We start from the raw sequence: 26,686 nt of genomic DNA, 5'->3' as shown, positions 1-26,686 counted from the left end.
TTATCATGTTGGTGTTCAGATGTTATCAGGAACTACTATGTTTTTACACTCTCTGCCAGGATTTTTACTGACCTTGTGCAGCGTGCATCTCTGATCTCTAATCTCATCTGAAAAAATGTTATATTGCATGCTGTGCCCTTCTTTTCATTTTGAGATTACGTTGCATTTATGAAAATCCTTTCCTCCTGCTGCCTTTCAACTCTAATAATCATTACAGTATGTTACCCATGTCATTTTAAAGACCTGCAGTGGAATGATAATCCTTTGTTTGGGGTCATAGTACTGACTGCTATCAAACTAATTCCCCATGCAGCAGCCCGCTTGTAAGAATAACTTTCACCCAAACATATCTGTGTTTGTATCTCCTTGTTAAAATATTTATTTAGGAATATTTGTTCAGAAGTTTAATGTTTCCCTATTTGAACTCTCTTCAGATGGATAAATAAAGACTAAATATGGTATAAATCAAACAGAATGGGAGATGAGAGAGTAGGGGGTGTATAAACTAGTTAAATTCCTTGTATCCTGGGTGAAGTAAAGGCCAAACTTTGGGATAGTTGGCTGCCTGTGTTCACTTCTATGGGCTGCAGAGGTCAAGCTGGAGCTTCGTCAAGATGGCGGCTAAGCACCCACACCTTCAAGATAAAAGTCGGGACGTTATCAGTTTGAATTAAAAGAGTTTCCCAACACAATCTTTGACCTGTAAAACAATGTTACGTGCGTTTAATGAAAACGCAGTGCTTGTTTTGGATTTCATTTTGTCTCTGCTCAATAAATGTCGAACATAATGTGTCGGTGGGTGTTTTACTTTGAAAGCTCCGACGGAAGTAGCGTTTTTCAGTTAGGCTAGCTTGTCCGTGGAGTCGCTGAAGTAGTTAGCTCAGGCGGAAGGAGGAGTCTGCGGCGGTCTGAGGGGAACATCATGTAGTTTAACGCAGACTGAGCGACTTTTAACATTAATACCTCGGTGCTTCTTCCCTTGGCTTTCACTCGGAGACTCGTATGTGTTTTTAACATCCAACCAACCGACATCATGTTCCTGCGGGGGTCCAAAAAGCGACGGTCGACCCGCTCGGTAAGTATCTTTTTTTTTCTACATTTAATTCTTAATGACTGCCCCAACTTACTTTTGGTAACCTGTTCTAACATCTTTTTTTTTTTAATACAAAACACACTTTAAGGTTATTTGTAAGGTGTTGAAGCCCTTCTTCTCTGCTTCACTGTAATAGTAGACTTGAAATGAACTTGTAGGCTATTCAAGTCCAACACAGAAAGAAAACAGCCCGAGCGGAACTTTTCCCACCTTCACCTGGCTTTTGTGTCCGCAAATAGTTGTTTGTATAATGTCCCACCCATTCCTGCACTTAAAACAAAGAGCTTTTTATGTATCCGTTTAGATATTGAGTTAATGTTTTATATTGTGTAGCAGAAAGTCCCAGCTACATTCTTTGTTTCTTGAGTCATTTCGGGCGCCCCAGGTATAGTCAGGAGGGGTCAGACTACGTCATAGATTTTTTACCTTGGCAGGTTGGGATGTGGTGGCTGCTGAAACCTGAACATGTTTACTGCCTTTGTCAGGTTTTCATTAGAAAAACAATTCACGCTGTGTTGAATTATCCCCTTGCTGGACTTTTGCCCAAAACACAGCCTACATGGTCAGGTTACTGAACAATGAAGCTTGTTTTCAGACTAGACTTAACAGCTGTGTGACCATGAAACATCTGGCTCTCCAGCACACTTGGAATATAACCAGACAGTGACTGTGAATCCAGCTGACTAGCAGCAAACCAGACTATAATACCTTTTTCTGAACTTAACTCTATGTCACTATGTTTGTATATACATTTATTAGACACCTATTTGATAAGCTTAGATTTTGCAGTTTGCATGTAACATATCTTCAGTGTCACTGCTTTAACAATATTTAAACCCTCAAGACACCTGTTCCCACCTGACACATGCAGTACCTGCACTCAAGTGATAATGGACATCATTAATATTTTACGCCACACTCAGTTACATCAGCACTAGAAAGCAGACTTTTAAATAATGTTACAACACAGAAGTCTACAAATTTGAAGTGTGTCTTACACACTTTTGTAAGATGCAATTATATTGCCTGTAGTCGTTTAACAAACTTAAAATTACTTAGATCAAACAAATAGATTTACAGTCTATGCAATTAGATATCGTCTGAAATTTCACCATTGGTAAAACTTTATAATAACCATCATTGACAAATGGTACATTTTACTACCTAGTCATTTCACTGTTAACAAACAAAAAAAATGCTTTATAGACCATTTATCACATCTGTAAATGTTTATATTCATTAGTCTAAATAATGTTTATAGCTGAACTACACAGTATTTATTAACCATTAACAAATAATAATAAACACCAGTTGCAACTTCACAATCAACAATTGCTTAATAAATGCTTCGTAAAGCATTTCATTGGTTATTAACAGTTAAATAACTATTAACTGAAGTTTAATTAAATATAAATTTACCATTTTTAATGATACTTATTACAATGTTTACCCACTAATTATGATACAGATGAAATTGCTTAATTTTCTTAAAACCTGCATTACACTTAAGTAATAGCATTTGTGTACTAATCTGATTGTTGTGGCTGAATGAAATGAAAGATGAATGTCTGTACAGTAGCACACTGGCTCTTGGATCTCTAATCTCAGGGACTATATTAGATATAATTATAAAACTCCAAGAGATTAAATGTCCTTTTTCAAAACCACCTGTTATCACTTTTTTATTGATTATTGACTAAAAATGACAAGTCAGGTTATGAATATGACGAAATGAGCATTGAATGACAAATGCTTCACATAGCCAATTTGGTTATAATAAATATTTCCTCAACAGTGTTCAATTGAGACTGCTTTGTAAATTAAATTGCAATACAGGATTTGAGAACAGAATATCATCCTTTACAATGTGTCATAAACTCTTGTTTTCAAGTCCATGTCCAACCTTTTAGGCACAACGATGGACAGCCACTCACCTCATCAGTTCCAAATATTCATCATATGACTGTTTAATAGATGTACAGGTGCAGAGAATAAAAAAAATACTACCAGACAGTGTTGCTGACATACTCTATCTGCCAATATACAGGAAAATTGGATATGTGTTTTGTCCATACACATATCCAATACCTTTAGATAGCGACTTGAGGAGTATGTAGCAACAGCCTCTCTCACAGCAGATATTCTGACATGTCACAGAAGGAAAAGCCCAGTTGTAAATAATAACTTGACAATGACTAAATTCCATTTAGCTGCTTTGGTTTCCAGGTCCTTGTGTTGTTCATGCTGGTTCACTATCATAGAACGGAGCTGTCATTCATGTTATTAGTTTCACCTGCACTTTTCCTTGGATAAAGATAGCTGCTGTGATTTCTGTCAACATTTTAAAAGAGCTGTTCCTGTTCCCACTCACAACAATGAGTTTATCATTCAAGTAACTTGGTGTTTACTTTATTACTATTACTTTTAACTCCTAATGTAGCCTACTCTAATTTTTGCATGAAACATAGATCATGTCAGTGGTTAAAACAGTTTTCTCATGTAAAAATGTCCAATATATTTAATATATTATTAATGATTAACCAATAATCAATTGTTAAGACAGGCCATCAGATAAAGAAATTGTAGTGCTATTACAAATAAAATCTCTGTTTGATCCTCAGGAACTTGTATTTTGGTTTAACCATCCCATTATTAAAGACTGTTGTTTGAGTTGGCCTCAGGAGAAGGAAGCAGTGGTGCGTAAACCATAAGAGCAACAAGAAGTGTTATGCCACAGAGCGACAGTCGGCTTCAGGCTGTCTGTTTGATCCTGTCCAGTGAGGAGAGGTGCATCTACTCGGCATGCCGAGGCAGCAAAGGCCCCCAACCTCTGACCCCTTTTGTTAATGTTTAACCCCTTCTACACCATAACATAGTGGAGAAGAGCAAAACCTAAATGATAATCTTTGTCTCCTGTCACTGAGGTTAATAAACTAAACACACCTGAATAGTATCACTCATTTAGCGTGAGCCTAATGACATAATTTAGGTGTATTAATTCTCCATTCCCTGATGTTATTGCAAATATGGGCTGGCTGAACCAGTGCCTTCTGGTGTGAGGTAACAAAGCTGGCAGGGTTTCAGTTTGTCCATTACCTGCCTGGTTACACGGTTACTTGGTAGCAACAAAAAAGAGCTCAAGCAAACCGAGGCAGCGTCATGTGATTAAACCTTATACCCACTTAGTGAAAACAAAGGAGCTGATATGAAAAGTCTGACGCCGGCCCGAGTGTGAGCATGTGAGCTGATGTGAACATGTTAATGTTGTATTTACTTTACCCACACTTAGTTTAGAAGAAACTTCCTCCCGCCACTCCCATCACATCCTTCACTTGCAGCACAAAAGCTAAACCTCATTGTTGGGCCACAAACTTGACGACACATTATCTTTCTTGGAAAAATGAGAGGAAACACACACGAAAGCTTCAAGTCTCTGTGTAGCCTTGACATTCAAGACACTGTCATCATGATAAGGAAACATTCAAGGAGATGTAAAGCTAACTTGCAGCGGCTAATGTTCAAGGTCGCCCTGTGTTTTCATCAAAACACAGTCGTTAAGAAGTAAATTAAAGGTTCATGTCTGTTCAAATTAACGTCTGTTTTTAACAAACAACAGCTGTGAGGAGCTAAGGTTTTGATGTTTTTCCATCTAATAATCTAGTTTGATCTCGTGAAGCAACCTAACAGGTTTTTATGCATCTTCGGATATGTTTACATTCTTATCTTTTAGTCTGCAATGAGGCTTAATATTTCAAGTAAATTTAAAGCTTTTCTCAGGATTCCTAATCCTTCGTTATTCATTACGTCATGACTGAACCCGTACGTAACTCTTAATTGCCATCTGTCTTTAAGAGAGTGAGCGTCAATGCTATGATGTTGAAACGCTTGTCACTGTTTTGTCAAACTGTTTTAGGGTTGGTCAAGTCATTATGCAGAGTTTAATCTAATGTAGGTCGACCTCTGTATCGCCAGCCTCACAGAATTCAGGAGAAATTTGAGCACAGAAGTTAATTATAGAAAGGCAGAGATACAGTGGGCTGCCATGCTACATCAGACAAATGATATTACTCTTAGAAAGAACTTCTTTGTTTCTAATAAAAAAAAAAATCACGTCTGATCAAATCTGGATTTTGAAATCTTGCTATCTTAATATTTTTGGAAAGATTTTCTTCAGACCTCTGTGAGGTTGACAAAATTGAGTTTTTTTCAGTTTAGTTCAGTATATTTGAGAAGGGGCTGTGTGAATTAATGAAACACATGATAATACATGAGTAAAACACTAGAATTTTCAAAAAAAAGGCTATTTTTCATCTGTAATCCTCTGGCCAAGGTGTAAAAAAGGCTATACATGATAACCCTTACCTACTGTAGACTCTCATTTATACACTCAGTTATACTGTATGCCATGCCAAGTATAATGTCTAACCTAGACCTAAAACGTTTCTAATTCCATGTGTAATATAACCATCTTTAACTTAAGCAGATAAAAACTGTGATGGTGGCTCTTCAGACCTATAACACATACCTTTTAAAGAGGTTAAGAGGTTCTTTTTAAGTGCACCACCAGACAAGTTCAGAGGAAATGAGCCTTGAACATTAGCTTCCTCAGTATCCCTTACTAAATGGGTTATTGAAAAAAGAAGACGGAAATCATAAATTCTGGATCTGTTTTCTGTTAATAAATCATGTTAGTGCTGGTGCAACTTGTGTTAAATGTTGTGCATAGTAAAGTAAACTAGTAAAGTTAGGCTTGACTAAAAAAAAGACAGTCAAAGAGTGCCTGAGTGGAGAAAACTGACACTGCAAATGCGAGGATATAAAGTGTCATTTCAGTTCTTCTCTGTATGAATGGAAAGTAAGTAACACCCTGTAGTATCCTGAAGAGTAATCACTTCTGGTCAGGTATCATTTCCAAAAGTGTTTTCTATCCTGCAGCTGTTAACTTGCATTCTGTGTCACATTAATATATGTAATATTTAGAAGTGTAGCTGTATATCAGTGTTAAACATCCAAGCATTTTGTAGTGTGTGCCTCCCAGGCCCAGTCACCGAATGTGACGGCTCAGGAACACCTTCCAAAGCAAATAACAAGTGAAAGGTCCAGTTACCCAGAAATCATCTGTTCGCTTCATTTAGCCCGTCTTGTCACCTTCCATACCTGCTGCTGTTAACCACAATCAATGTGAATCAAATAAACGATTAAATAGGCAGCAGGGAGCGAGACGGATGCCTGTGCAGACAGTGTGCAGCGACGCGTTCAAAAACAACATGTAAATTATAGTTTACTGTCATGTAGGACTATTCTGGACTAACGAGTTCATGTTCCTACAGCACTGGATACAGTCAGCAGTGCCTTATACAAGCACGCAATTATCTCCACACTGGAACCATGAACAAAACTAAAAAAAAAAAGATTTTATGTTCACAAGATAGCAAGCTGCTATTTGCTCTCGTGGTTTCTCATTTCATTTCTGCGGCACTAACAACTCATAGAGCAACCCTTACGACCCTCAGATATCAGTGAGATAAGCTAGGCAAACTCTGTGATAATCAAAGTACTGCACCGCGGTTCTTGAGTGATCTCATAAAGAACTCTGCATGGGAAAACAGGCTTGACATGAATACTGATGTTGGTTGGTTAAAGCTTCTGTTGAACGTAATGTGTGGTTGGAAAAAGACGATCAAAACAAACTTGAGCAGGTATGCACAGGTACCTCACTCTATCACGTGCCTGCTTTTTATTGTTTCGCTCGTTAAATGTCATTAGCGCCTGCGTGCATGCGAGTATTTTGCATCCTATTGTGCAATTTGTTTGTGCGGCTCGTCCTTCTCTCAGTGGTGGAGCTTGAAACAATAGTGTCACAGAGTCTCTCTAGAGGTTAAAAAATAGATGATAAAGAGCTTATAATACAGAAAATCACAGATGATAAGAGAGGTGTCCTACTGAATAATAAAGGCGTGAGAGAAAAAAGAAAGTGGAGACAAAGAGACTGCATGGAGAGGGAAAGGGTGCAGCTCTCATCCTGTGTCTGCTTCCTTCCTCTCATCTCTAAAAAGAGGCCTATGTCTGCAGTCTATAGTCTGCACACACACACACATTAGGCTGCAGGAATTGAATCAGAAGTGAGATATGAGGTAGTTGGTTTAGTGCTACATTGTTCAGTTGCTGTTGGCAAAGTGAGATGCACAGCTCAGCACTTTTGGCAAAAGGAATTTTTGAGATGTCTCTCGCCTCATTATACTGTACTTTATTTCCCATCATTATACAGCAGACCGAATCACAGTGTTTGTGTACATTAACTTGCAGGTAGAAAACCCCCACATCACTCATTAGCTTACATACAATTTAACTGTATTTTGTAATGATGCTTTTTCAAAGTGTAAACATCTAAAATGCATGTTCGATGCTGTCGTAGCTTATTGAAAAACAAAACTTTCACTAATGTTAGGTTGGATACCTAATTCACCTGTGGGGCCATAAGGCTGAAAATGACAGCAAAATAAATAATTTGGCAACGGCCAGTTTTCTACCCGGAAGTAACTGTTGTTGTTACTGCGTCGTCACAGTGATTTGGTCTATACTGGCAGTATAGCATTCCTAAAACCCATTCGAGACTATAATTAAGCTGCAGGTTTAACACCCACTGAAAGAATTAGTCTTCATTCCGCATTGCATTGACTAGTGATTGTACACAACTAGAGCCCAGCTCTGATATTATCTGCCAGCATTGGCCTTTCACACAGATATATCGGTATTGGCATAAATGTTGTCTGATGTGAGCTGATCTAAAAACATTTTTTCAGAGAACATTATGCAGAAAGAGTTTATTGAGTCATTTCTAATATAATTCCCAGTGAAGTTTACTGTTTTCGTGGACTGATTTCATTTTCGACAAAATTCAGCAACTCGCATTAGAACAATCCAGGTGGATAAATAGCGCTACAGGTAAGAGGAAAGTTGTCTATTCTTGATTTTCGAGTGAACTGTCCCTTTAAATGCTGTCAGTCACAATGCTGTCTGTCACCATACCGTGCAACAGTTCTAATGGTTTATATCTCTGCCAGCGATACATGAGAAATCTATGGATAGCCCGCACTCCAACGCAAACGCTGCTGATTTAAAGGCTGACGCGATGGACTCTTAAGTGCATTCTGCTCGTGGCTTAACTGGACTCACTCACTCAATATGATGTTGATGTTTCTGCGGCCATGTCTAGCGACCACTGTATGTACTCACTATGTTGTTTTAACCTAACTATCTTGTGGCAACAGGTATGAATGGTGCTCCCTGGGAGACGTTGTGAGCTGAAGTGACTTTGTGTTATGTTTTCAGCAGGAGGAAGAGGACCCGGACAAAGGCCAGCCGTGTATGCGCTGTGGGGACCAGTGCCCCGGCTTCCGTGTCCATGGCTGGAGGTATGAACTGTCGGAGTCTTGTACGCTGCTTGTTACCTAAGCAGGAAATGTTTGCCTCAGTCTTTATTTACCTTTGGTAGAGTTACACTTTCTCCTGCTGCTCTTTGGATCTGGTGCAACTTCTTATAATAACCAACACCACGGTCTCAAATCAGCTTTTTTAATCTGTAATCACAAGATGTGGCACCTTAACCATTTATTGGCTTGTTGTGCTTTTGATTTAGTTTTAATATTCTTTTACACACAAGCTTTTATATATGTTACCCACATTTCTGAAGACGAGCCCGGTTAAGATCCAGCCCATGTTTTTTTTAGTGACTGATTGTCAGATATAATATGCAGCTATCAGCAACAAGAAAATTTATCTGTTTCTTATTTATTCATTCCACATAAAAACACTCTTTCCTTCTTTGTTGGTACGTTCAAGTGTAATGAATAGATCTATAAGAATCAGTGTCCTTGTGTTTGTGTATTTTCACATGTCTTATCTAGAACAGCAACATTACAACTAACGGAAATCAGCTTAACCGTGATCTGTGTACGCGATGAGTGCTATACATTAAAAGACAACAAACATGACCCAGTCAGGGTGCCACATGATATTCACAGAGCCGATCAGCCTCCCTGACCCCCGTGGTCCTAAAGAATCAGGACTATAGGCTCAGTGCCATTAAGCCGTGACATCTGCAACAGAAGCAGCTGCATTTTGTTTGAGTCGACTTCATCTTCATGTGAAAACAGAAGCACTACACAGCAGCAGGATTACTGATTACTGTCGTCCTGCAACATGTGCTGTATGTCTGAGCTCCAGAGAATTAGACTTAAGACCTTTTCCTATGTCAGAGTAGTGCTTGTCATTTATTGTACTGAAAGTAAGGCCATATGGTGGATATGCACACCAGAAGGCTTTTAAGGTGAAAATCACTGTGTTGCTTGATACAATACAGGGCTTGACAGTAAGAGTTGCCAGGTTACCACTGGCAACGACTTTTAGAAATTGGCAACCAATTCCTGGCCTTGGGTTGACATCAGTGGCAACCATTTTTAACATAGAAAAAACAGTTGGAACTGAACATTGCTGTAAGTGTGTTGGTGTTTTTATTCACGTGGGCAGTGACTTGCTGGATTTATTTTTGAGGGATCTGTTAACATGACAACAGCTGCACTACAGGTATTTTTTATACCATCAATTGAGGGTGGACACGTTAACTGTTAACACTTACGGGCCCTGACACACCAAGCCAAACCGTTGGTGAATGACTGTGGTCCAAGTTGTTTCGGTGTGTCCTGCACCATTGGCACTGAATGGCCCTTGGCAGAGGTAGAATCGTCAGTGGAGCCCATCAGTCCCTCTGATTTGCTCTTCAGCTAAGGGAATCATTGAGTACCGGCAATAGAAAGGGAAAGCGCCTTGAGCCTGTCACTGTAGTGCATGATTTTGCCCATTTAGTGTGGTTTCTCCTTAATTTTCGCCTCCGCCTCTGTGACAGTGTTATTTGCAACTTTTTATCAGACATATTCATGAGTAAAAGTGTCTGTATTAGCAAGAGTGGTGTCAGAAAACGCTGCTTTATCACAACAAAGGTTTGTAGATCTCACGCAGGCGCAATACGTACAAGCTAGTTGATCATCGTCTGTAGCTTCTTGGCTGAGATACAGGTGATGTGAGGCGACACAACATCAGCCTTCATCGCTGCTACTAATTAAATGTCGGTTTGGTGTGTCTGCACCCTGAGATTCAAACTCTTTGAAGAATAAAACACAAACTACTAAGAATTTTTTTCGTTTACCGTCATAAAACTTCTCAACAGTCTTACAAGGTGACTAAAAATGGCAACCATAATTAAATTTTGGTGAACTGGTTACTATTTAAAGTTTGTGTTGAGCCCAGCAACAGACCAGCTGAGTGTTCATCTGGAAGTTTTATGGACAAAAGACAAGCACTACTCTCCAGATGGACGAGTGTTTCGTAGGATGTCCATATTGTTTGTTTGAGTGTTTGGAGAGTTTTGTTGTTGAGTTTGAGACTGTTGGAGCAGCAAAAGTCTTTACTTTTTAAAGTAGAAGACAGAAGACACTTGAAAAGTCAGCCTACATACCTCCTACACCTTTTTGTTCAGGAGTTGTTAACAACTGTCAAAGGCCCTCCCAAACAACAATTCAGCTTATTCTGTTAAGCAGGTTCTTGCGTTCTTTCCTTTGAGCCCCCTTTCTTTCCTCTTCTTTCGTCCTTTAGTGAATATCCAGCTGGTTCGGTCTCTTGGTTAGTCTAATCCTGTCAATCACGCTAATAAGATTAGGCCTTACTGCTGTGATAGTATCCCTCTCGACCACTTCATACCTCCCTCTGTGTCCCCCATTGTCTCCCCTTCCCTCCCTTTCACTGCTGCTTACGCCTTTCAATGTGACATTTATATTTCATGAAGAGTCAAATCTAAACAAAAGTGTATAAATATTTCTTTATTACGTATTTGATATAGAAGAAGCAACGAGTCAAGCGCTTGGAAGGTTCTTATTTTTCCAAGTACATTGTGTTGTGTTTAGTGTTTCCAGACTCTAAGACTGCAGAGTACAATCACCCTGTTTGACACACAGCTAGATGAATGAATAAAAAAGATTTATTTCTGGTTACAAAGTCTGCATTCACAATCCCAGATGGGCACTGCATGGCTGTGGCTCAGTGATGGAGAGAATAAAACAAAAGGCAGAGGAATGCGTACTGCATGTAACCAAAAGACTGTAATTGTATCTTTTAGCTTTTTTCAGTTCTGTTCCCTCTATTCAGGTCAAGACAAAAAGCTTAGAAGTTAGGATGTAATCTAAAACACGTGTGCTGCTCTCTACCTCCGGCCACACTCTGGTGTAAGTCTAGTCTCTGTACACATTGATTTGTTTACAGTATATTTAATCTCCGTAGCATTAACATACTGCTTATGGAAGATTTTCAGCTATGTATTTGTCTAGAGGACAGATCTGAGATGACTTTTGGGTGAGGTTAAAGAGGGAAATGTCTTGTTAAGACGTTTCAAGCTGATCCAGGAGAATGAGGAAAATGAAAGTGATTCAATGATTGAGATTTATGGGGGTCAGTGTTTAAGACCCCGTAGTCCGTTGCTAATTACATCTTCCTTAATAACCAATTTAGAGTCACACCTTATCTGACGGAGAAGATCATCCAAGTGACCACAGGCTTAGCTGCTGATACTCGCTGAGAGGGAAGTGATCCATCTTCATCCTGATCTTTCTCAGACCGAGCCTAAACTGTGGTGGGGGGCAGATGGTGCTTCCGCTGCCCAGCAGCAAGTGAATTGAGTTACTTTTGACCCGGAGGTCCCTGCCACGCTTCAAAAGTGTTCAAAGCTGCCGTTGCTATTAGTCTGGGTGGCCATGCGGCAATTACTCAACCACAAATTAGTGGCAGAGACTTATAGGACAAGGCCCATCTGTTTCTTAAAATCAGATCTAAGGAGGGCTTCACTATACCCCACTGCAGTATGTCTCACTTATAGATTATCACACCAGCAGCACACAGTTAAAGCAGAGGATTATCTTAGGCATGCTATACGGGATTCTCAGAGTGTTTTAATAACTATATAATGACTACAATATATCTGTATTAGGGCTGCGAGATAACGCATTGAAATAATACTGCAATATTTTGAGGCTATGTAATATATTCTATATATGTATAATATATAAATCTCAATATTTTGAAAATTCCTGAAAAGCACTCCATAAATGCTAGGACTGAGCAACAAAATCAAATCACAATATTCTTTACCAAATACCTAATGACTAACAACTATATTTATACTATATTATATTTGTTTGGTTTTTTAAGGAAAAGCCCCAAAGATTTTTTTTCTGTTTCTGTTTTTTCTGGCATTTATCATGCCTTAATTGGTACAAATATTTGATACAAAAATAAAGTTTAGCATGCATTTGACACCATCTAAATATCCTATTTACACTGGGTCAAAGCACACGTTATCGAAATTGAAGTTGTTCCTGATGGTGCCAAACATTTGATATAACTCTTTGTAGTTTCTGAGATACAGCCATTTATGTATCATACTATATTTAATCATTAGAGGATAGGGATAAATCAAAGGGATAAACACAATGACATTTTTTATCAATAATCATCAGTAATGTGGATATAATGACTAAGTTGATAGGAGCCTTTAAAACCAGGAGCCTTTAAAAACAGGATATACACTAATACTATCACGATTCAACGATCTCCAAAATCTAAGAAGATATACAGAATTCTTATATCACAATAAAGACAAAATATCAATATATTGCCCAGCTGTAATCTGTATACCTAACAAACAATGTATTTCATAATTGATTAATAATATTTTTCAGTAAAATGTGAAAGTGAATAGTATAATATTTCGCTACTTCCCAGAGCAGAACTTAAAAGGAATTAAAAGATTGACTCAGTTTATTATCTTGCAAGACAAAGAAAAATCTGAAACTCTTGACAGTTAAGAAGCTGGCACCAGAGAATGTTTGAAACTGTGTCAAACTAGTAGCGTTTTTTTGTCTGTTGACTAATGAATTAATCAACTATCTGTTACTCATCCTCATATATTGACTGAAGACAGATGAGTGTCGTGACTTCACGAAGATTGGACGTCACGCTGCCAGCTTGATATTTCACTAGAGACACTTTTTTTTGTTTTGGACACCATCATGATCGCATAATATGACAAATACTGCACAGCACAGCTTTGCTCATAGGCTCAAAATCTGCTCTGTGTGTTGCTATGATTAATAACTGCATCAAAGCAACAATCGTCCATCTGTTATAAATCAGTTACAGCAGTCTGGTCACAGTAGAAAAGACACAGTGAGTTTGCTCTTCATGATCGTCACTTGGTCTCATTTGTTGCGTATCTACAAAGGCAGCGTGAGTAAATAATCGGCCTAAATTGAAATGTATAACAGAAAAGCCTGGTGCTTGTGTACTTTAGCTTATCTATTTAAGTAAATTTAAAAATCACATGAGCATGTGAGAACTTTGTATTTTCTGCAGCGTGTGGTTGTGTGCCAGCCTTTTGTTTGAGCCCACTGACAGCACGGAGGAGGGCGGGAATCGGGGGTGGCGGGGACATTGAAAAGAGCAGAGCAGACAGAGAAATTATCACATGAGAAGGAGCTGCCATAGAATATTCTGCTCTCACTGAACGACAGGCTGACAGTAGTCGGCGTCTATCGGATGCAAAGTTTCACGGTTTCAGTGGAAGACAAGTCTGGATGGGACAGCATCAACAAGCCGACCTGGACTAATTTGTCATGATTATAGCAGGTACTGAAGAAACCATATTTACGGTCTAACTGGATTAGAGGGACTAGAAACTCAAACAGTCATTAAGTTGGGAGATGAGGGTAGACTGAAGGATTTGTATGTTTGTCTCTGTGTGTGTGTGTGTGTGTGTGTGTGTGTGTGTGTGTGTGTGTGTGTGTGTGTGTGTGTGTGTGTGTGTGTGATTCTATTGGTGTTTCATAGTCTGACTTTGTGTTGTTTGGTACACACCGTGGGGATGTTAGGTGTAGACCATAATGTCAGTTACAGCTAGTGTTGTTACGCCTACAATGTATCTTAGCAAGAAGAATATATTGTAGCTTCGTGGATACGGTTATATCATGATGTGGCATAAGTGTTGTCTTTTCCTGGTTTTAAAGACTCCATTACAGTATGTGATGTTATTTTGTTAGCAGGTTGACAAAAACTGACAAAAAATTCATAATTCTAAACTTTTTTTGTAGCAGGATTGATACTTTTAAATAAAGAGGAAAAAAATAGACGCCAAATCAGTATATCAGAGATATCTTCCATATTAGTAATGGAAAATGAGAACTGTGCATGTTTTTCTTTTGTATCAAGCAGCAGCAAAAAAGTTGTAGCTTGACATGTTTGAGTAAATTTGCTTTAGGTGACATCGTACATTCTGCGATGTATGATGCTACTTGCTTTTACCCTCTTAGTCATTATATCCACATACCTGATGATTATTTATCAAAAATCTCATTGTGTCAGTATTTTGTGAACGTACCAATAGTGACGCCTCCATTATTGTCGCCATATTGATATCGAGGTATTGAATATCAAAAATGTGATATTTGATTTTGTCACCCAGTCCTAGCACTTATGGAGATATCAAAATATCAAAATATATTGTGTATCGCGGTATGGCTTAAAAAATTGCAATATTATTTTAAAGCCATATCACCCAGCCCTATTTCAGCTCCATATTGTGTCAATATTTAGTTTCTCTTCATTGTTCCATCTAATACTCCAACAGCATGAGAGAGCTGTACTCCTGTTGGCACCTAGCTTATTTTATTTCATTATTATTTTATTTATTATTATTTTGTTTAATATCTATGAATGGGCTATGTATAACCTATACATAGCCCATTCAGATCTATGAAATGACTATCCAACAGACCATGACCCAAAGATATTCAATTTATGAAGATTTAAAACAGGGGAAAAGCAGCAGATGCTCACATCTGAGGAGGTGGAATGTAGACAATGTTTTACATTTCTGCTTTTAAAATGACTTCAACAATTAATCAATTGTAAGTATAATTTCAGATTTCTCTGAAATGACTAATCATTTCAGTTTAAAGTTTAACAGCAGTTTCACACATTTTACATTTTCAAAATTATAAACCAAATTGACAACTCCCTTGTCGTAGTCATAGCTGTTCTTGCTCTATAAATCAACCAGGATAATCAAACTATATTTAATTGGATTTTTCCTCATTTGAAACTTTCCTATTAATTTTTTGATCAATCAGCAAAAAATGTGGTACACAGCCACCAGACAGAGTCGAAACAGACCAGTCGTATTACATCAGAGGATTGTGACTCAAATAATTGAACAGGACGGGGCTGAGCACAGCAGGGGTTGGTAAATTACAGTGTTGAAATACCCTTCAGAAATGTGCCGCTTTTATGTTTACTGAGGTCATGATCTAACAACCAAAAGAGAAATAACATAGATTACAGTAAACTTTGAGGGTGCTGATTTGCTCATGTGTGGGTTCAGCATTTTGTCTCTTGTATACATAGTAAGCCCCCTTGGTTTATGGTTTGCACAGAAGAAGTGTATCAAGTTTAACTCTGCCCTAATGGCATTATACCCGGAGAGCAGCCTGCACAGAGAGGGACATAATTTGAGACTCTCCTGCAAGTTTTCAAACCCAAAATTCTCTCAGATTGGCTCTTTGTCATCTCCCAATTACTGAAGGTTGCATGTGAGGGTTGGCACCCGCTGGTAATTATATCCCTGCTCCAAATGCTTTCATCATGTAGAGGCTGCTGGTGGTGGATGTGGGGGGTGCTGGTGGGGTGGAACAGGGTGAGACGTGGTGCATCTGCCATCTGTCCCATCATGCCAGGTCTCCAGCTCTGTCCTCCTACCCACTTACATAGGCATCTGTGTCATAGTCATCCCCCTTTTTTTGTTAAAACAGCCATACGCATACAAAGACTCATGCCAACATGGCTCAGCCTAAGCTGACGTGTTGTGTTTACTAGTATTTATATTGGGTCTACCTGCTTGGCGATCATAGCGTTATAAGGTGCCAGCTACACATTACAAGAGAGAGATGGTACTGGGATCGCATAGTAGCATTCCCTGTTTTGACAACTTCTTAACAATGAAGTCGTGTTGAGTAAAGAGAGAGGTATACATTCACGCTGACACGCAGTAATTACCGGCCACTGCTAACATTTCAAAGGAGGAAGACTTTTCATGAGACGATTGATTAGAAGAGGAGCTCTCCTGCAGTTGACAGGCAGTTGTGTGTGTTTGTGTGCTAGCTGTTTTTGGTTTGTGTGGGGGTTGGGTGGTGGAATAAAGCAGCTTTGTGCCTTACGAACTTGAGCCACAAGTGCCAGCTGGCAGTCTGTTATGCAATCGTAACAGAGATGCACACATGCAATACACGCTGCATATGGCCACATTGTCGCATCCACACACATGCTCGACACCCACCCCTCATTTTCACCCCTGGGCGCTTTAGTCTGACTCCACCGTTCCCACACACAGAGGCACACCCACCACCAGATTGAATGTGGTGAGGAGGACAAGATGAGGTGTAATATGAGGCAGAGGGAGATTATTGCTCCCATCTTCACCTCCCGCTCTTAACTGCCCCGGGATTGACGCCCAGGCTTATGTCAGTGACCTCATTTCCTGCTTGTTTGGGAAGTGCTGGTCCTGATGTAGATCGGGTCAGTGAGATGTCAGTGTAAGGTGGGCTGGGTTGTCTAATTGTCAGTAACATCTGTGATTAATTGAGTTCACTCCAATTGTGAAAATGCATTACCCCTACACACTATGCTACACACTACACTGCATATTGTTTTTATTTCTGAATCTTCTGTGAAGTTCTGAGTTTGTTTTAAATGATCTGGAGGTTGTGTTGTTGTGTCCTGGCTTGACAACTGTTGTATTAGTAATATTTGGCTGCTAGTGTAGTTGAGTCAACCTCGAGAATGTGTGTGGGCTGATTTGTGTGTCTCCAACGCAAAGTGTGTTCAGAATGTATATGGCTACCAACTGTGGGAGTGCCGGTATGACTGTGATGTAAACAGAGTTACTTCTTTAAGAGCTTTTTGGATTCAGTGGCATCTAGTGGTGTGGTTGCAAATTGCAACCAACTGAATTCTAGGTTTCGTTTCCAAACAGTGAAGGAGCAACAGACTCCTTCAACCCCGCTGCTTAAAGGAACAGCACAGGAAATCATTCCTACCTGCTGCCATCAGACTTTACAAAGCTCACTCCAAAACGCACAAAACATCTATCTATCTATCTATCTATCTATCTATCTATCTATCTATCTATCTATCTATCTATCTATCTATCTATCTATCTATCTAAGTAAGAATACCAACCTAATTACATTGGTACTACCAAGTACTGACTCCTGTAGAGAGAAAGTGATACGTCACCCTGGCAAGAAGTCGCAGTGAGTCAGGGCAACACGCTGCAATATTGCAAAATACAAATCTGACCAGGGCAACATGCCTTACCCGAGGAGACACCTGCTCTAACATAAAATGCATCAAAGCTGAAGAGTGTATCGTGTTTGATAACCTGAAAGTCAGCTGAAATTCCTTACCAACATGCTCCTCAGTGCGCTAAAACAGTGTGTGAGGTTTAGCATGTCTGAAACCTTAGTATGAGATTTGCATATTATTTACAGGGAAATATTACAGTATGCAAGCACTGATGTGGTGACAACAACAACATAACAGACAATGACAGTGTTTCTTTTTCTTTGGATCAAGCAGACTAGATACTGCAATCGTATTGCTGCCCTTTCCTGCTTTTTTTTTTTACGTTCCCCTTGACAGTTACTTCTATCTTTTATTAAGTCCAATACTGTGCTGATATTCCATCAGTTTCTTATTTTTAGTCCAGGTTTCCAGGTTGAGTCAAAGTGTGCAGAGTGAAAACAGTTTCTCTAGCTGCCCTCAGGTCTTTGAACAGCTTCCTCCTTCCTCCTTTTGTATTTGGTGACTTATTTATTGAACTTGAAATTACATTTTTGTCATTACAGAGAGAGTAAAGTGAAGTAAAGCGAGGTCTGTTACCAAATACCTGGTACTGGTACTAGTATTGGTATTGTTTCAAATGTGGATGATAACCAACCCTACTCTGTAGATATAAAAGGCTCATTTTAATGTAATGAAAACACAACAATTCTTAGTTTCAGGTAAGATCATACGCTGAAAACATAATTATGAATATTATTTTCTATTACTGCCAATAGATCCCTTTAAATCCTGCACACTGGACCTTTTCCAGAAATGAGGCACTGATATAAATCTGATGTAGGGTTCAAGTTTTTGTTCTGTGGTTTGCACTTTTTGTACCTGAAGCATCAGGAGAAGAATCCACGTATATTTCCTGAAGTATTTGACATTTGATCTTTTTTAGCTTCTGTTGTAAATCAGTGTCTCAGGGGATGAAGCCTGAAGCTGTCCTTGTCTCCACAGGAAGATCTGTGTGCACTGCAAGTGTGTGCGAGAGGAGCATGCAGTGCGCTCGGTGCCGGGCCAGCTGGAAAAGATGATGACGAAGCTGGTATCAGACTTCCAGAGACACTCCATCTCCGACGACGACTCGGGCTGTGCCTCCGAGGAGTACTCATGGGTCCCACCTGGGCTCAAGCCCGAACAGGTAACAACCACAGTGTGGTGCAGATGCAGAGTAGAGACAAAAATTATTGCTACACAAGCATGAAGCACACTTCCACCTGAACATGTTCATACACACTCAAACAATTTTATAACCATGGGAAAAAACTATTCAGTGTTTTGATTTATGACTGTAATTGTATAAATTGCTCTGTAATGGGTTAGATTGCTCTCTGTCTTCTGTCATTGCGGCCTCTATGTGACCACACTTGTCTCCTCATGCAGGTATACCAGTATTTTAGCTGCTTGCCAGAAGACAGGGTACCTTATGTGAACAGTCCAGGGGAGAGATACCGAATCAAACAACTGCTGCACCAGCTTCCAGCCCACGACAGTGAGGTAACATCACTGTGATTTAGGGATGTTCTAGTTTTTGGCTTCACTCCTGCTGAATTGTAGTGTGGTGACATGCTAAATGCAGGTAATCCTTCAGTCTAGCAAGTTTGCTAAATCACAACACAATAATACTGTGTTATTATTATTGATTCTGAGCTTTTCTTTCAACCTCCACATAGATGCTGTTGTTAGAAAGGCTGGACACTCATTTTTCTTTTTTTACAAGGAAAAAAAACGTGTTGCCAAACTGTGATTTCACATTTTGGATCATGTCTTTTTTAGCTTTGTTTATGTTTAAGAATCTCTTATAGGGTTATTTGATGCAGTTTGAACAACAATATGCCTCAATGTTTTTATTAAAACACTTGGATGTGTTTTCCCTCTGTTCCTTCAGTTTTACAGGAAGCTAACATCCTTTGGACCCTTAAAAAAGCCTTTTTTCTTACTTAAAAATCCAGTAATCCATTGCTTTCTCACTTTTATAATTTATGAATTAATGTAGTTACAGTGATTCTGTGATGTTAGTGGGTTAGTGCTCATGAGATGAAATGATGCATCTCAAGAGCTGTATCCTATAAACAATGAATGTGTTCTAAATTATAAAATGATTAACAGGGTTACAAAAGACAGATTTAAAGGATAAGTTCACCCAAAAGTTTTCGTGGTCCACAAAACATTTCAGGATCCTCTCAGCAACACAGCTTTGCAACATTCTCAGCATTCTGAAGTAGATGGTTACATTAAATTTTAAAAAAAATTTATTATTACAAATAAAATAAAAAACATAAAAACATAAAATGGCTTCATGTAGCTCATCCGATTGCGCTTGTGCACCCACTGCACTGAGCTTTTAGCTTGGCAGCGACAGTGAAGATGTTTTGCTGTGAAGCTCCAGAAATGTTTCATGGACTGCGAAACCTCACCCCACTTTCCATCAGTATGAGGGTGACTAGATAATGACTGTTTTTTTCTTTTGGGGTGAACTTTCCCTTAAGTAATCACACTGAAACTATAAGGAAAATGAGGTGTAGAAATTGTATATTTATGCACCTGTCATCAAGCATATCTATGTGTTTCTTGCAGCCGCAGTACTGTAACTCTCTGGACGAGGAGGAGAAGAAGGAGTTGCGTTTGTTCAGTCAGCAAAGAAAAAGGGAAAACTTGGGCAGAGGCGTCGTCAGACTCTTCCCAGTAACGATGACGGGAGCCATCTGCCAGCAGGTAGAGCAGCACTTTTTTTATGTTCAGAAAACATGGCAGATTCTCTCATGAGACAGGCCAATATGAAGCTCAAAAACAACCAGTTAAAGCCTTTTAAAATACATCAGAGCCGTGCAGAAGAACAATTTCTTACAAAGACTCGAGTAAGTTCAGGTGCAAGTAGGTGCAGGCATTGCTCAGGGGCCACAGCACACTGGGATTTTCTGATTACAGGGCTGTATGAGCAAACTGCAGCGTTCATCATTTGTTAAAGGACACACCAGCTAACTTCCTTCCCTCTGCACCACCCCAACCAAATTTATTTTTCCAGTGTGGCAGACAGATCTGCGGTGGAGACATAGCAGTGTTTGCCAGTCGGGCGGGACATGGCAGCTGTTGGCACCCTCAGTGTTTCCAGTGTGCCTCCTGCAGCGAGCTGTTAGTCGATCTGATCTACTTCTTCCAGGACGGACAGATCTACTGTGGCCGGCACCACGCTGAGAGGCTCAAGCCTCGCTGCCAGGCCTGTGACGAGGTGACTGTCTCAATAATATCCCTGACATATTGAATAAACTCAGTAGCAGTGTTGTGCAGCTTGTCTCTTTGTTTCCATTTCAAATCTCTTGCACCCCTTGTTTCCTTCTCTCTCTACTGTGAATGTCCGCTGAAGGAACATTTTTTAATAATATTTTAAAAAACAAAGCAAGAACAGTTGTGAGTGAGTTATGTAAGACATACGGCTTTTTGTTAACCTGTTTAGAAAGATCCTTTAATGAGTCATAAGGCCCTGTCAGGTGTTTTGTCAGGGCAGACTTCATCATGAGATATTTGCAGATTTTTCAGTTCCTCTCTTCTTTTTTTGAATAGCTTCTCAGTTTGACTTAAGAGATTAGTTGACGTAGTTGACTAATGGATCTGGCACGACTGACCCATAAGTGTGATTTAGACTCAGGGGATGGCGAAGCATGCAACAGGGTGCCGATAACATCTTTTTTTTCCCCTATCTTGTTAACCCAAATCCTCACTACTCATTTTTACGACTGTGATTTGTTTACTACTGTAGTCATGAAATCACCACTGCTGTGCTGGGTGACCTCTGTCTCCCTGTCTGTAACTGTCTGGGATTGTTCTCTCAATCCCAGATTATTCTCGCTGATGAATGCACGGAGGCAGAAGGAAGATACTGGCACATGAAGCACTTCTGTTGCTTTGAGTGTGAGGCCGCGCTCGGTGGCCAGCGTTACATCATGAGAGAGAGTCGGCCGTACTGCTGCTCCTGCTATGAGTCGCTGTACGCCGAGTACTGTGATACCTGCGGAGAACACATAGGTAATGAAATAAGTCTAAAGAAACTCATTTAGCATGAAGCTAACAGCCATTATCAGGCAGGAGAAGGGGATATTCACTCTTTGTTTGGTGACACAAGGATTTATAAGGCTCATACATTTAATAAATTGTTTATAACACACTATAATGTAGTTGTAAGCAGATGTAAGGACATTTTAAGTGTTAATTAATGCACAGAAAATGTATTTTATATTGTTTACAATTATGTTTCACTATATTATTATTCATTATTTGTTTTTACACCATTGTCCACTTGGTTGCCCACAAAGTAGTTAAAGCTGTTGACAAAAACACTTAAATCTGCTCACGACTACATAATACTGTGTTATAAACTGTTTATTTTACGTTTATGTTCTGCTCATAAATGCAAACTAGGGCGGTTATAAGTGAAGTGTTGCCATTTGTTTTAAAGAAAGTAAATAATTAAGAACTATTTCATCAGTAGAAAATTGTAAAAGTAAATACAGCCCCTGTCAGATAGGCAGCTCGTTATGTAGAGTGATGGCAATTAAATAAGTTGGTCTAGTTTCTGATTTATTGCCTGAGTCACTTTTACATAAAAACAACAGCAGTAATCTTACTACATCTGACTTGGAAAGATTCCTGTGACAATTCTGTAAAACCTCCAACACGGCACAAGTCTGAACTGCAGCAGCACAGAGAGAGAAAATAAATGCAAGAGACGCTGTTTAAATTCATTACTCAATTATCATCTCTTTTGCACAAACGAGCAGTGTAATAACCAGGGATCACTGAGAATAAGCTCATTTTAATTTGATTCATGTCAGATCAGTCTGTAAAATTACTTTTTTCTCCTCCTGGTTCTTGGTAAAAGAGGTTTTTAAAAAAAGCCTGCGTACAACCACGATAATATTTGGACCAGCTGTCTCCCTCCTTGTCTTTTAAATTTCATTCATGCCAGCTGCATGGAGAAATTATAAACATCTCAGCAAAACTCCTCACAGTACAACAGTTCCTGAGGTTCTGTCTGAGTTCACAGTGAAAAAACAGCAAATTTTGACTGGCATTTTTTAAAAGTTCTGGCAAATTCATCCATTCTCAGACAAAACAAGCCAGACTGAAACTTAAGTTTCTCCTGCATCAAATGATGTACAGTACTTGATGCTGACAGCTAGAATATAATTAAAAACTAAATAAATACAGGAGAGTCAGGAACCCCAAGTAGTTCAAATATGGCTGAGCCAATCAAAATTGCAGTAAAATACAGTACAGTACAGTACTACTGATATATGTTCATACTGTATACACATTCTGAGATGATAGAGACAGATTGTGTAGTCTTGTGTAATCATGAAATCATTTCCTCTCAGGTATCGACCAGGGCCAGATGACATACGAGGGTCAGCACTGGCATGCGGTGGAGGCGTGTTTCTGCTGTGCCCGCTGTCAGCTACCTCTTCTCGGCCGTCCCTTCCTCCCTCGTGGGGGGCTCATCTTCTGCTCCAGGGCCTGCTCGCTCGGTGAAGACCCCAACAACTCTGACTCCTGTGACTCGGCGCTGCAGAGCAGACCGCCTCAGCATAGACGCTGTGGGAATATAGAGAAACACCAGCAGCCACAGTGTGGTTCTCCACTGCAGCCACTAGAGGGCGTTAAACCCCCTATAACTCCTGTCAAAGACTGCATCCATGCTGCAGTGGAAGACAGAGGTGATCACAGTACATTGGTGTGATACTCAGATGCTATGTAGGTCACAATGGCAATAAATGACCCTGTGAGAGACTTTTCTCACACATTCATCTGCTCTGCTTCTTTCAGGTGTCCACTGCACTGCTCCAGTTCAAAACGGACTTCCTTCACCCGGTGGTCATCCTCACCCAAGAGGCTCCTACTCACCTCTTCCCCACATTCATCTTGGAAATGGCTTAGGGCCATCTTGGCCCAGTGACCTTCCACATTACAGTTTACTGCCAGAGGACTGTGCGATCAAACTTCCTGTCAGTGGTCTTCAGTTCCAGGAAGAGCTGAATGGAGGTACTGGACTAACTGGTCTTAATTCAAGAGGAACCTCAACGGCTAAAGACTGCAGGAACTGGGTGGAAAGGACAAATCAAGTTATGCAAGGTAACAGAAACCTTGAAAGCTGCTATCATATAATGTAACCTGACTCTGTTTTAAAGGATAAGTTCACCCAATAAATAAACATTTAGTCATTATCTACTAAACCTTTTAATTTAGTAAAACATGCTGCTTAGGTTGTTCAAGAGAATGCTGCAACACTGTTTTGCTCCAAAGCTCCAGAAATGTTTACTAGACTACGAAACTTCACCCGACTTTCTGTCAGCATTCGGGTGAAGTTTTGGTCAAACGTATTCTTTAACTACAAAGTGCCCACGTGTTTCTGTCTCCACAGTGTTTCCTCCTCAGAAAAACTCCCATGTGAACCACCTCATCTCTCCAGACTCACCTCCCCTTCTGCCCGACAACCCCTCCATCCTCCCACCTCCTCTACCTGTTAAGTCTCGTGACTTGATGCCCGGAGACTCACCCCTGCCAAACCTCCCCCCACCGGAGGAGAGACCCTCTGATTCTCCGCCCCCGCTGTCCCGCAGTGGCACGGCGAGGGTCAGCTTCAGAGAGCCAATCAGCAGCAGCTACTCTGTTGAAGAGGATGAGGATGAAGATGAGAATGAGGAGGAGCTGCAAGAGGGCCAGGAAAATGAGCAAGAGGTGGAAGATGAGGTGGAGGGAGGCTTCGGAAGCAGGTTGCATCTACAGAAAGGCATCCCACCGCAGATGGATCTGCTGGGTAAGAAAAGGCTTTGAGAGAGTCGAATATTAACGCATCTCATGAAATATGGAAGTTAATTTTGTTTTTGTCTTGATTTCCAGATGGATCCTCCTACCACCAGCGGGGTCTGCGGCGAGGGTGGAGCCGTTGCCGCATCCCCTCCGACCCTGCTCTCCACCCTGGAGCAGAGAGGCGCTCCCGGCGCCCTCGGTCCGACCGGCCTCGACTGGACACCCTGGACCGGAGGGGCGAGCGAGACAGGGACAATAGAGGCTCTTCCAGCACCTCCTCGCTGACCCTCCAGTCAGGCCAGTACAAACATGAAGACTGCTCTACTTGCTCTTCATCCTCAGACTCAGAGGAAGAGGGCTTCTTTCTGGGACAGCCCATACCTCTGCCCCCGCAGCTCCGAAAACAGCAACCCGAGGAGGGCAAAGACAGAGAGGGGGAACAAGAGAGGGAGGTGCAGAGAGACAGGGGACTGAGAGGCAGCATACGGAGGAGAAGAGCTCACAGTCTTGGTGCAAAGGACAAAGATAAAAACTGTGCTATCTCCTAACCCCCAACTGCTAGCAACATCAATATACAGTATGTTGTTTTCTAAATTATGGTGCACAAGAAGAACAACGGCCCTTCATTACTTCGGTGTTCAAGCTGTTTTACGATGCTGATGTAAATCCAACACACACTTACAAACTTTTCCAAAGCTGAAACACAGCCATTGTTCTTGACACTTTAATTAGCAAAGGGAAGAAACCTCAGAAAAGTCACTACCTTGAAAGAGCAATTTATAAGATATGGCCCGAATTTAAGCTTAAAACATTCCAAAAATGAACATTTTCAACAGAATGTGAAGAAACAACAGTTTGTCAAAGATGGCTATGAACGTCCCCGTCCTGACCCCTGACAGTCTTGGAGGCTGTGTTCAGTCCCAGTTTGGTGTCCTGTCGTGTTCACTCTCACGTCAAGGATAGCTAGCAAAGAGCAGCAGTTGTGGGTTACTCTGGTGATATGCTGCCCTTTATGTTTTTGAAGCTACCTTCAAATTACTATCTATCAATCAATCAATCAATCAATTTGGAGCAGGTCGAGAACATACTCTTTAATTAATTTATTCACTACTCGTCTAACTGTTGGATCTCTGGATGTTACAGTGAAGAAAATGATGTATGGACTGTGTGACTAGTGATGAATGTGGACTAATAATTGTAAACATATGATGGGATTATATTTTAAAACCCAAGAAAGAAGTCTCACCTGTGCTGCAGTTTGTTTGAACACTAACTGCCGTGATCCTGAAGTGAAGTGTGACAGCTTTTTAACATCAGCATAATTTACATATGCAAACTTACAGCAGCACATATGACCCGGAGCTCACTGCACACAAAGAAATGTTAAATATGTCTTATTTTTAGTCTACTGTAACATTGCCCCGTGCTCTTATGTGCAATTTTTATATGGCTGTGATATATTACAGTTATGAACACTAAATGGCCAAATATTATGGGATGGATGGCTTCAGCAAACTGTGGTAGTTCTATGCTTTTGAGATCATGAATGTGAAGTTTGTTGCATGTGTTGTATAGTTCAAAAAAAGTACTGCAAAGTTTGTAAACATTTATGTTTTTAATCAAAAATAACACTTTAAACGATAAATTCACCCAGAAATGAAAATTCAGTCATTATCTACTCAACCTCATGCTGATGGAAAGTTGGGTGAAGTTTCGTAGTCCACAAAACATTTTTAGAGCTTCACAGCAAAACAGTGTTGCAGCGTTCTCCTAAACAACTGAAGTAGATGGGGACTGAAATTGAACATAAACATGAAATGGCTTCATACAGCTTGTCTGGCATAGAAGACGTCATTTACACCCTTTTTAAGCCAAAATATTTACTGTGGGTGCTAAGCTAGAGGCGTTAGTGTACACCTCTTCTGACATGCATGCACAAGCTCGACCACACATTGAAGGCTAAATAAATGTAAGTAACATCTTAGTCAGCGCTTCTGAAGACTTGGATTACGTGGGCCGAGCTGTGTGGAGCCATATGCTGAAATGTTTTGCTTCGAAGCTCCAGAAGTGTTTTGTTTACTATGAAACCCAGCTTTGTCTCAGCATGAGGGGCGAGCAGATAATGACTGAATTGTCATTTTTGGGTGAACTTATCCTTTAAAGTCATTTATTTTTATATTCTTGGTGTAGGTCGCTGTTCTTTCTTGTTTTATTTTGGGTCAAAGGAAGAGATTATAATGTCAGTTTCTGTTTCTCTGAATGTGTGAGACGACTTTATGGTGATATTAAATTGTTTAAATTGTT

General features: G+C 40.1%; 1 protein-coding gene across 3 annotated transcripts; it reads left to right on the top strand.

Annotated features, from left to right (window-relative positions):
* Positions 1-928: 928 nt before the first annotated feature.
* On the top strand, positions 929-26,686 carry prickle3 (prickle homolog 3). Of its 3 annotated transcripts, none has more exons than XM_073471011.1 (11): positions 929-1,075; positions 8,429-8,508; positions 18,536-18,719; positions 18,962-19,075; positions 20,156-20,293; positions 20,604-20,807; positions 21,415-21,601; positions 22,951-23,289; positions 23,399-23,704; positions 23,994-24,389; positions 24,473-26,686. In XM_073471011.1, exons 1-11 carry the CDS (start codon positions 1,034-1,036, stop codon positions 24,928-24,930), a joined length of 2,448 nt encoding a protein of 815 aa, XP_073327112.1. In that variant the 5' UTR covers positions 929-1,033; the 3' UTR covers positions 24,931-26,686. The 3 variants fall into 3 exon arrangements, with proteins under 3 accessions (XP_073327112.1, XP_073327111.1, XP_073327113.1); XM_073471010.1 differs by having other exon boundaries at positions 8,426-8,508; XM_073471012.1 differs by lacking the exon at positions 929-1,075 and adding an exon at positions 8,257-8,317 and having other exon boundaries at positions 8,426-8,508.

Source organism: Pagrus major, chromosome 7 (assembly GCF_040436345.1).
Source record: "Pagrus major chromosome 7, Pma_NU_1.0".
NCBI lineage: Eukaryota > Metazoa > Chordata > Actinopteri > Spariformes > Sparidae > Pagrus > Pagrus major.
This window is presented reverse-complemented; position numbering and strand designations above follow the sequence as displayed.